Source organism: Sprattus sprattus (genome assembly GCF_963457725.1).
Source record: "Sprattus sprattus genome assembly, chromosome: 5".
In the NCBI taxonomy this organism is placed as follows: domain Eukaryota; kingdom Metazoa; phylum Chordata; class Actinopteri; order Clupeiformes; family Clupeidae; genus Sprattus; species Sprattus sprattus.
The window spans coordinates 20,258,406-20,269,980 of record NC_137924.1 but is presented as its reverse complement, the minus strand read 5'-3'; the positions used below and the strand labels follow the sequence as shown (position 1 = coordinate 20,269,980).

Below are 11,575 nucleotides of genomic sequence, written 5' to 3'. Positions count from 1 at the left end.
CTATACGATACATTATGCCTAAATTAGACTATATCAATGCCAGTGCCTCCTAACGAACTGAGTTCATCTCCTGTGATACTATAGTGATCCTACACACTCCGGTATGAGTAATGGACATACACACTTTAACTTAAATGCCACTCAATTTAGAACCTAAGAACCTTTGAACAAGTATATCTCTGTCTCCATTCCTACATTTGAAATTGCCTGGTTGAAGTTTTCACAACATTGTGTACTGGGAACCAGAAATCCTCACTGCAAGCTACAACAAAACACAATTACCCTTAAAAGTGATGAACACCATCAATGACCACCTTTGTGAAGACAATGTAATATACCTGAGATATCTGAAGACAGGCAAGACAGTGTGAAGCTTGCAACTTCAAAACAGGTATAAAGCCATGTATTCGCAACATTGTATTTGTGGTGCTACATCTTGTCCTGTTAACCTCAACTGTAAGTATACAAGTGCTCTGAGGCATGGGTATTCTGTTATTTTGTAGTGCAGAGAAATGTTTTAAAGATACAGTAGCAACTGTATACTGCAGATTACGGTGCAAAACAGCAATACACAAAAAACAATAGAACACTGTGCTTGTGTTGTTCAAAACCAGAAAAACAAGTGATCACCAGCACTATCCAGTCAAACGTTACTAAAAACCTTTAATTGAATTTCTCATTTGAAAATCACCTTCCCCCTTCCCACTAAAATATTCTTTAAAAAAAATGTTGGTGTGTTGATCCCTGGTGAAGGAGTCCCTTTTTCTACGGACCAGGGAGAGGGATAACCAGCCACAACTAGTACAGGTGCACAAGATGGCGTTTTCAAAACAGAGTGATGATCCTTATTCAGTCATGACCAGCCACAACTAGTACAGGTGCACAAGATTGCAGTTTTCAAAACAGAGTGAGGATCCTTATTCAGTCATGACGAGCCACAACTAGTACAGGTGCACAAGATGGCAGCTTTCAAAACAGAGCGATGATCCTTATTCAGTCTATAAGGGTTGTTACAGGGCCTGAAGTCACCTACCACTGACAGCAGCAAATGGATCAAAAGAGGTCTTTGATGGGTCAAAACTCAAGAACTCAAAAAAACATGGCCAGTCAACTCTAACAAAAACTGTGAATGTGAAATAAGTGGAAATACACCAGCAACAATTTACTGTGTGGAGGTCCAATCCTTCTAAATAACTTTACATTCAAAAAATGGAAGAGGAGAAAAGTCCATAAGGTCCTCATACAAAATGTTCAGTCCCAAGAAAACACACCTGCATAAAATTCCCAGACAGAGTGCAAGGACTGAAGGCTTTAAAGAAACAATATGACAAGTATACATCTTTGAGATGAAAAGTCTCAATATCTACAGAGGGACTTGCATACATTATTTACAAATGGACTTTGTGTATTGATGTTGACATTGCGAGATGCAAAGAACAGATGATTTGAACATCACAAAATAAAATGGGAAATATAAAAGAAAGAAGAAAAAAAATATTCTTATTACATGTGGTATGAAAACAAAACAAAAAATCTTTCAAAGTAAAAAATTAAAAAGACACATTAAGTTCATCCATCCTGAGACCCAAATAATAAATACACTCCCGACACTTTATCCTCGGTGTGTGTTTCGGTGTGTGTGTGTGTGTGCGTGTGTTTCACTGTGTGTGTGCGTTTCGGTGTGTGTGTTTGGAGGAGAGAGCAAGACAATCAGTCCAGATGCTGTCTGCTAAGGTTTTAGTATCCTTGTAGTCCATTGTAAACCTTCTGAACAGGTGCTTGTTTTAAAATATGCCGCACTCCTGTAGGAAGAGAAAAGTAAAACACAAATGTAATGTAAGCAATACTAGAAATGTTTGAGCCATGAGAATCTGGCTAATCTTAGTCCTTTCACTTCTTCTTTGTTTGAATAGGCATAGGTGATCAAACAGACACGGTGAATCATATACAGTGGTCACTCCTGTGACTAAAACGTGTAATATTATATTTTATCAGACTGACACCAAGACAATCTTCCACATCCTAAAAGCATATATGGTGGTTTTCCATCCCATGCAAAACAGTGAGCAATAGCAGTAATCCACTTTAATTGGATTGTATTTATTAACTTTTATGGGATTGTATGTATTAACTTTAATGGGATTTTATTAATGAACTTGCATGGGATTGTATTTATTAACTTGCATGGATGAATGCATACATAAGATCATAGCTTAGCTAGAGTATATATACATATACTCACAACCTGAAGTTTGTATTTGTGCCTGGCTGCTAACTTTTTTACATGTTATGTCTTTTCCAATGTATGTGCAATTCTGAGGTTCTCACACAGACACACAACTATGGCATCTTACTGCCTTCTCACCTTCTTTCTGATTGTCATCAAGCTGATCCCGTGGAAACTCTACGTCAAAGGTCACAATGAGTGAGCCGCGAATGATGCTGTTGTCATAGTTGGGCAGTCCCTCTCCTTTCTTCCAGATTCGAGCCCCAGGCTTGGTGATCTTGTCTCTCACAATGTGGACCTTGAAATACCAGAGGTCCCAGTGTTAAACACCATGAAAACACATAAACTCATACGCACTTTAAAACATTTTATGAGAGACTAAAAATACATAGGTATACTACATAGGTGCCTTATGTTACATATCTGAGGGAGACTGAGCCAAAAAAAGAAAGAAAATATGGTCCTCCAGATATCATGCATACCTTATGGCCATCCAAGTGTGTGATTTCCATCTCAAATCCAACTAGCGCTTCCACAAGAGAGATGGTTACATTGGTGTACAAGTCATCACCTCTGCGCTCGAACATTGAATGCCTATATGGGAAGAACAATATTAGAAAACATTATACATTCAGAGATACTGCTTATCACAGAATAGTGCGGTTATACTATGGTTCTGCATCACGGTCAGGTCCCTGTCTTTATGCAGACTAGTGTCCTTACTTCAGAACTTTGATTCGAAAACGTAGATCCCCTGGTTCTCCATCAATGTGGGGTTCACCTACATCATAACAGAAAGTGAGTCATTCACACTATTGCACTTTTTATTTCAAATGTAACTTTACTTGTGTAAGGCAACTGCTAAAATTCCACACAAAATACAAATGTGGTAGTCTACAGATTATCAGCTCAGTTTAAAAAAAAAGCTGGTGGTTGCTATGTGCATTAAAGCTGTTGAACAAACAACTGAATGAATGTCTTACCTTCACCAATGAAAGGGTACTCCATTTCATCCCTTACACCTTGTTCAATCTCTACCTCCAACGTCCTTTCCTCATTTATAAGCCTGAGAACATTAATGAAGAGATCACCAACCTCATCTTTTTTACCAGTGTCATTCATAGAGTAATAATAAAACAAGAGGAACACCTACTTAATATTGGGGCACTCATCACAAACAACTTCCTGAGTCATCTGAAACCTTCCTGGACCCAGTTGAGTGGTTCTCATTTCCTGTCGACAGTTACATTTTCTTTTCCCTGGTGCCTCTTTGGCTACTGGTTTATTTCGCACAACCTAAGGACAAAGTTACAGACATTTGTAACAGCTGTGCACTCTCACATTGAAGAGTATCCAAGTTTTCGACTGTTCTTACCTCCACAAAGTTTCCAGAATACACTTCTTCAAGGGTAACCTCAAGGTCTAGAATAATGTCGTTACCCCTTGGAATATTCCGGTCCTGTTGTGATCTTTGTCCTCCAAACATAAACCCGAAATCACCAAAGAAACTGAAAAAATAGCATCATGGAATGAAAGCAAATAGAGATATTAATGTTATATCATTTACTAAAGTAATATTTTGTTATATGTAAAACACAACACTAATACATGACTTATTTTGAGAAAGTAAACATCAACAAAAGAAAGAATAATGTAAGTAATTAAGATATCATGTTTATTGGTCTTCCATCAAAATCTATTCAACATAACTAAAACATATGTGAAAATTACTGGTTACTGTTTAGAAGACACATCAAATTGACCTTTAGAGTAAGCAAGTTAGAGATCTGTGGTATTTATGAGAGAGTGCCACTGAGCAGCAGTGATAGGTTTTCTTTCTATTGTACACCTGGCGTGAAGCATTCATACAATGCCTGCTATACAAAGGGTTTCCTTCTGACCTAGAGAAGATATCTCCATGGGAACCTTGATGGCCCTCTTTCAGCCCCTCTTCTCCATACGCATCATACTGTTTCCTCTTTTCTTCATCTGACAGAACCTGGAATCAGCAGACACACATTTGGTCATCTCTACCAATTGTCTTCCTCCTTTCATGGTGCATGTAAAAAAAAACGACTATGAAGAAGAAGTAGAACAAAAAAGCCTAAGCATCACAATGAATAGAAAGTTGTTGTAAGTTCAAATGGTACAGACGTTATTGTTTTGCAACCAACAGAAGGTAAATTCAACTTTTTAACACAAAGCTCTTGAAGTTTGTTCTTGAGTTACACTTTTAGTAACTCAAGTTACACTATTAGTACCTTCAACATGGGTTTAAAACAATCTAAGGTTATAGAGAAGGCCAATCAACAAAGAGTACTCCAGGCCGTGCGGTCATGCGCGTCAAGCAACTAACCAATCAGGATCAGCCACACTGTCTTCTGTTCCAATCAAACGCGTAAGTCACTTCTAACAGCTATGGACACTCTCTTACCCTTTAATATTGTTACTCAGCAATAAACCGTCCTCATTAATAAATAATAAAGCAAACACATTTTGACTACAATTCAAAACTATGCAAGCTACACACCATTAGCGCCATACAGTAAAACGCAAATGACATGTATGATGCAGCACAGCTGTCAGTGGACATGAGAACTGACTACAACTTATCTCGTTAAATATACAATAAATCGAAATAAAGTACCAAAGAAAGAGAGGAATAATCAGAACGATACCTCATAAGCAGCACCCAGATCTGCAAATTTGTCTGCGGCACCGGGATCATCAGGATTTCTGTCTGGATGAAGCTGTAAAGCCAGTTTTCTATAGGCTTTTTTCACGTCTTTGACAGATGCAGCCTTGGTGACACCCAATATTTTGTAAAAATCTCGTCTATAAAAGATAGGGAAAGAAATACAACATAATCATCATGTACCTCAAGGGTCTAAACGTAACTATTCATTGTTACATTATACAATTGTGGGACATTTTGGATTATGTACCTCGGAAAACACAGCCTACAAATATCAAAAGCGACATACCTTTTTTTAAAATAATAATACGATGGCACCAGTCACAAGGTAATCAACTGGCGACACATAACACCACGTAACGTAACGTTAGCTAGCCACACATAGTGATTAAGAAATGTGGCGTTCCATCTTTGAAAGCAATTGTGTAAACTCCGATGTAAGTTACATTCGTTACTGTATTTTAGTGAGATTGAATCCACCAATAAAGAGCTTAACATTTATAAATGGAACGAATTTAAATGTAGTCTTATGAAAACACATGGAGAAGGGTCTAGGCGACGTAGACCAATCACAATGGAACATGTGTACCAGCCGGTGATCGAGTTTATACATATCAGACCTGTTCTCCAGACGAAATAATGGAATGACCACTTACCCTGCCAAGACTGCAGCAGTTAAATACAAAAGTAGACAGCACACACTTGAAAGTTTCATTCCTCTGACCTCCATGGATACGCTGCTTCGCTAAAATAATTCCTCAGAAATGACCGGCTTTCTATGTCAAATCTTCTTGTCTGTCAGTATCCTCTTCCTGTTCTGTGGTAAAGTACCGCCTTCTTTGTGTCCGGAAGAACCGCCTTAAAGTTCTTAAAGAGAACGGCACACCAGCTTGCCGATCAACTAGTAAAATGGACTTTGGTGGTCAATTTGTATAATAAAAACACATGCGCATATATAAGTAATTGAAGGTCAGTGGCATTTTACTATTATTGGTGGTTATACTGACGGTTCTATAACTATTAAAATAAATGGTCTAAGTGGTATACAAATCAACTGGGTGCGCGTTCCCGAAGGAGGTGCCCGTGCACGTTATCTTTTGATGAATCTGAGTAACAGCGCGCCAACTGGGAAGGGAAGAAAGTTTGTCAACAGTGAACGTTGATACCGTCGGCGTTGTTGAACAAGTTGTGACGTGACCGAGTGATGAGCACTCTCTACCTCAAGAATGTTGATGTAACGCCATCAGTGGATCTGGTAAGGGCCGACTTCTTGAAATTGAGGTAATATTCGCATTAAATGTTAAGTTGCAGGTACCATAGCTAGCAAGATGGCTAACCATGAAAACGTTATCAGCTCCATCCATCCACAGGGCGATCCATCTCTAGAAGGTTTGTAAGTTGCCATGGGAATTCAATGGCGTCCTAATTTTTTCTAGCTAGCGAGCTAGCTTTCTCGTTTAGAGTCGCCAATCTGTCTTTCCATAACTTGATATGCAATCAATATACATCGCAGGCTGAATTTAGACGTTGCATTTCCCGTGAGAAACAGAGCTTAGGTTAGTTTTGCCATTGTTAGGGGACTGTGCTAACAGGCTAACTTAGCTGTCAGATTGACAGTAGGTTTAGTAACATATGCTAGACAGTAGTAAACTTAAACGTTAGGTGTAGTCAGATAGCGTGCCTGCCATCACATTGTTTTAGGGCTGGACCGACGTTGGTGGCTCATTTTCGAGTTACTAACTAGTTAGCTAGCGAGCTGACCTACCTCGTCGGCAGCCCCCAGTTTGTAATTCAAGCAACTTCCTGTCAATTCTTGCTGTCACTAAAAGTTGATTGGGTTAATGATTCCAGATGTGAATATTTTTCGGTGCCGAAATTATGTTATTCCAATCTCTGAGACGGGTTCTTCAATATGGATAAGTTACATTGTGCTACCAGCGAATGCAGATTCAAATAAACCCCCCAGGAATCTGTTTGTATGCATCGTTCATATGTTATTTGTATGTGTGTATCATTCCTTCTATTAGTCAGGAGTGTAAAAGTAATAAATTAATTAGCTTAGCGAATGACCCAGTTTGCTGCCCCAATCTAATGTTACGCCTATCTGCAGGGTAAACATGTACTGCATTCTCAATCATTTGTTTTAAGTAACAGGTAGAAAAGACGTAAAAGGACACAGAACCACCTGTCACCTGGTGGTTGCTCGTGATTTCACTACCTTAACAACACTGCTAACCAGAAGCATTTTTACATCCTCAGATATGGAGCTGGGAAATGTCAGTGTCTGGCCGCGGCTGGAGCCCTTCCTCCTGGGAGCGCTCCAGGTGGCTCCCTCTAACAAGCTAAGCATGCACTACCTGCGCAAGATGGCATCCTACGTTCGCTCGCGTGATGGCTGCTATCCCAGGCTGGGCTGGCTCATGTGGAAGCACATTGCCTGCGGCAAGCTGCAGCTCTCCGAGGACCTGGCCTGGCTCTACTTTGAGACCTTTGACCTCCTGGCACTGCACACGCCTGAGGAGAGGCTGGAGTGGGCGGAGGCTATGTCCCAGTGCTCCTCCCCCAAGGAACTGGACAGGCAGAGGAGTAAGGTGAGCTGCTGTCAAGATGAAATACAGGGGCAGAGAAATGCTCAGGGCAAAGAGAGGTTCAGTCTGTAAAAAGATTCTCAGAAGTCTCATACAGCCTACAGTAGAAGAATGCATGTTTAGGTCTTTGAAGTTGGCTATTGTGCAGGTTTTGCATTTTGGCCAAACAAAAGCATTATATTTAAGCATTATATTCAATCTCTCTACAAAATCAGGCAGGTATAATTTTAAGGGATTTTTTTTTTTTAAATCAATTCAACTGTCATCATAAACATATTTGAGGATACTTTGCTAGACGTATCTCCACAACCTACTGTAGTCTCCTTTTGGACAAAGGCTTTATCTTTGGACTTTGTGTTGTTATTGAACATTTTGCCTTTCTTTGACATTGTGCGCCTCCTCTTCAAGATGTCTGTGGACACCCTGCAGTTCCTGCTCTTCCTCTACATGCAGCAGATGAACCGTGTTTCCCTGCGGACTTCTCTGATTGGTGAGGAGTGGCCAAGCCACCGCTCGCGCTCTCCCTCTTCAGACCGAGAGTCCAAGATCAGCTCCCAGAATAAGGTGGAGAAACAACCGTTTTTTTTTTCATTTGCCTGTACAATTCTGCTCCATCTTAGGAGGTTTCACGTTTTTTCAACAAAGTGGTATAAATCAGTCAGGATTATATAATGCTAGTTTCTCAATACCTCTTTCTTCCTTTCTCTTATTCCCTCTCTTTATCTCTCCTTCCTTCATGTGTCCTCTTGTCCTTCCTGCAGAACTGGGACGATCAGGCGCACCTGACCTTTGTGCAGTCGCACCTGTCGGAGCTGCTGGAGCTGCTTTTGGAGCCTGGGCAGCTGAGCAGCTCAGGACAGGTGCTGCGGGACAGCCAGCTCTCCCTGGAGGTGCTGCACGGCCTCAGCCTGCTGCTGGAGGGCTCCATGAGCCGCGGCCGCTCCGTCCACCCACTCCACCGGCTGCTCTCGCGCCCCCCGCTGCAGGCCCTGGCCGGCTACTCCAAGCTCAGCCGCTCCTTCGGCCTGCAGCATCTGCAGCAGTGGCTGCGCCAGACGCTCACCCTCAACCCGTTCGGTATCTCCGCCTGCCTGCGCTCCGGCAAGAAGCTGGCATGGGCACAGCAAGGTACAGGCCTTGAGGGGTTATTTGATACAAGGGTTTTACATGCATACTTGGCTCCATGTCCCATGTTGTAGTGCGACCACTGAGGGAGTTTTCAAAGTGAGTGTATTTTTTAACAAGGGTTAGAGCACAGCACATATTTGGGGAGATTCATCCCTGTTTGTAAGAGTGAAGTCATTAAATAAAAGTGATCAAATATGCTTTCATGGTTGGAGCAAAAAACATGAAAATGTTTCTGAATGTTAGTGAATAGGAAATGGAGATGCCAACTTGTGTGTTTACTGTACAGAACTGCATATGTGTGTGGGTTGTTTTTCAGTGGAGGGAGCCATCAAGAGGGCCAAGGTGGCAAGAAACACACACATGGCACCGCCTGGCAGCAGGGTGGTCCTGATGTCTCAGGTCTTCAAGCAGACGCTGGCCAAGGACTCCGAAAAGTTGGCAGGGTCAAACGTCAAGCTGCACCGCTGCAGCGAAGCCTTCATCTACCTGCTGTCCCCTCTCAGGTGAGGGAGCGGCATCTGATGGCACTCAAACTGGTGTATGCAGTGAAACACTTGGTTATTATTCTGGATGAGAGGAAGTACTATTGGTATTATGGTAGAGTAATGAGAGGTTGTTTCAGCACCAGTGTGACAACCTTTCTGGGTAAGATTCAGTTCTGTCACCAAAAGAGTGTTTCTTCTCTACATATATATCAGTGTGTGAGTGTACATGACAAGGAAATTTGTTGGCATGTGTGAACATCAACGGCGTGCATGGGGATGGTTTGTCTTTATTAACCCTTCAATGTCTGTCCTGTGCCACAGGTCTGTTTGTCTGGATAAGTGTCGGAACAGCACGGTGGTTCTGGGCCCAGTTGAGTGCAGTGTGCATATGCAGGGATGCGAGAATGTGCGTCTGGTGTGTGTGGCGGGCCGTCTGGCGGTTGGCTCCTCCTCGCAGTGCACCATCCACGTCCTTACACCGACCCGGCCCGTGCTTTTGCCCGGCAACGTGGGCCTCACCCTGGGGCCCTTCCACATCCACTACCCCTCCCTGGAGGACCACATGGCCAGTGTGGGCCTGGCCGTGGTGCCCAACGTCTGGGACCAGCCTCTGCTGCTGGGTGCCGAAGGGAGCACCCTGGACGAGGCCTGCTACCGCATTCTGCCACCGGCGGACTTCTGCCCTTTGGTAGTGCCCTTCCAGATGGAGGGGGATACCTGCGAGGTGCCGGGTGGTCTGCCGCCCGCCTACCAGAAGGCTGTGGATGGCAGGGAGCAGCGGGTACAGGACTGGCAGAGGACGGTGAAGGAGGCCCACCTCAACAAGTGAGCCAGCCATTAACCCCACTGACCCACTTTTACAGGAGGCTACACCTTAAAACTTAGTGACAAATATTCATGCACAGTGTTCTGAATTCTGTCAACCACCCTTTAGGCGTTTGTGTTAGCTTTTCATTAGTTAAGGTTATAAGGCAGCCTACTACGTGTCTTTGAGTAGCGGCTGACCAACTTTTACAGGAGGCTACACCGTAATTCTTAGTGACAAATATTCATGCGCAGTGTACTGATATTAATAGATAATTACATCCGAGGAAAAAATAAACTGTTGTATTTGTTGTATCTCAAATTCTGTCAACCACCCTTTAGCCATTTGTGTTAGCTTTTCATTAGTTAAGGTTATAACTAAGGCAGCCTAGTAAGTCTCTTTGAGTAGCTGCTGACACCATTATAGCTCTGAATGAGAGTGGGTCGGACATGTAGTCATTAATGGCCCTTTGGCTGCTGTGTTTTGCAGGGAGCAGCGGCGTCAATTCCAGGTGCTGGTGGAGCAGAAGTTCCACGAGTGGCTGCTGGCCACCGGTCAGCGGCAGGAGCTGGACAGCCTCATCCCCCCGGCAGCTGCCCCCGATACCCCTGGGGGCAGCCGTGCTAATGGTGACTACGGTGGACCAAACCTGTGGCCAAACGAGAACAAGCAGAATGGACCGCTGAGGCAGGGAGCTGGCGAGCGGCCCACAACTGTGAGCTGAGAGATCGGCTGCTACTACTAGCTCAGAGCCAGCCAAAGAGCAGAGGGCGAGAGAGGGCCCTGCACACCCTAAAAACAAGCCCTCTGTTTCCAGGGTGGCCTGGAACAGAACCCTGCAAGCTATACCGTGTTCTTTTTTCCCCAAGAGAACAGGTGTCTAGTTCGGCTACTTGATATGAACACACGTTCTGTTATTCCACACACCTCCCATGGCACCTCCCCACCATTGCTTTTCTCCAGATATCTGCACATGCACAGATACATGTGTAGATAAACCAGTGCCCACCCCTCAGCAAAGAGCACTTGAAGTCTGAAAGCATCCCTGTTTCTGCTAGTCACACTGATTAGGTTACCATCTCTCTTTGCTGGAGTAGACAACACAGACAGCATTAAGTAGATTGCAATGCAGTTACGCAGTTCAGGTGATTGAGGTAAATATAAGGCCTTAAGGGAGTGTTCATAATAATGTGCCATCTGTCCTTAGGATCACTGCTGTACTTCACACTTTGTTTCTTTTCTTCTTTTTTCTTTATTTTTTGGCTATTATATGTGCACAGCAAAATGGCCACCTCACATAGTGAAAAATCCCTCTGGGTACGGTACTGTTTATTTTGGTCTAGAGAAGGGAAAACTTGGTAGCTATTTGAGTTAGGGGGGAAGTTGACTAAGGGTAGTTAAGTACAAAAGATTCATCCTGTCTTTTTCACTTTTCAGCAGTTCGGCAGTTTGTTCACTTATTTTCAGGATGTAGTGTACTTGAAGTTTTCTGTTCTAATGTCTCAAAGCCAGTGTGTACATGATTGAATGTACATGTCCTTAATGCTGTAGACAAGCCCTATGATGTTTGCCTTACATTTGCAGTTGCACTATTACCTCCGCAGTGACTCTTGTTCTTCAATCACCATGGTTGTAGGAACATATTGT

General features: G+C 43.0%; 2 protein-coding genes across 2 annotated transcripts; one reads left to right on the top strand and one right to left on the bottom strand.

Moving 5' to 3' along the window:
• Positions 1-748: 748 nt before the first annotated feature.
• On the bottom strand, positions 749-5,698 carry dnajb11 (DnaJ heat shock protein family (Hsp40) member B11). The gene is made up of 10 exons (XM_080838532.1): positions 5,579-5,698; positions 4,906-5,062; positions 4,129-4,226; positions 3,603-3,735; positions 3,381-3,523; positions 3,211-3,293; positions 2,951-3,008; positions 2,710-2,821; positions 2,366-2,525; positions 749-1,802 (listed from the first exon to the last, which is right to left on the bottom strand). Exons 1-10 carry the CDS (start codon positions 5,650-5,652, stop codon positions 1,738-1,740), a joined length of 1,083 nt encoding a protein of 360 aa, XP_080694658.1. The 5' UTR covers positions 5,653-5,698; the 3' UTR covers positions 749-1,737.
• Positions 5,699-6,250: 552 nt separating this feature from the next.
• On the top strand, positions 6,251-10,652 carry tbccd1 (TBCC domain containing 1; the record flags this gene model as incomplete). Its single annotated transcript, XM_080838528.1, has 7 exons — positions 6,251-6,311; positions 7,182-7,513; positions 7,919-8,074; positions 8,272-8,638; positions 8,955-9,141; positions 9,445-9,948; positions 10,418-10,652. The coding sequence occupies 7 exons, from the start codon at positions 6,251-6,253 to the stop codon at positions 10,650-10,652; spliced, it is 1,842 nt and encodes a 613-aa protein (XP_080694654.1).
• Positions 10,653-11,575: the final 923 nt, after the last annotated feature.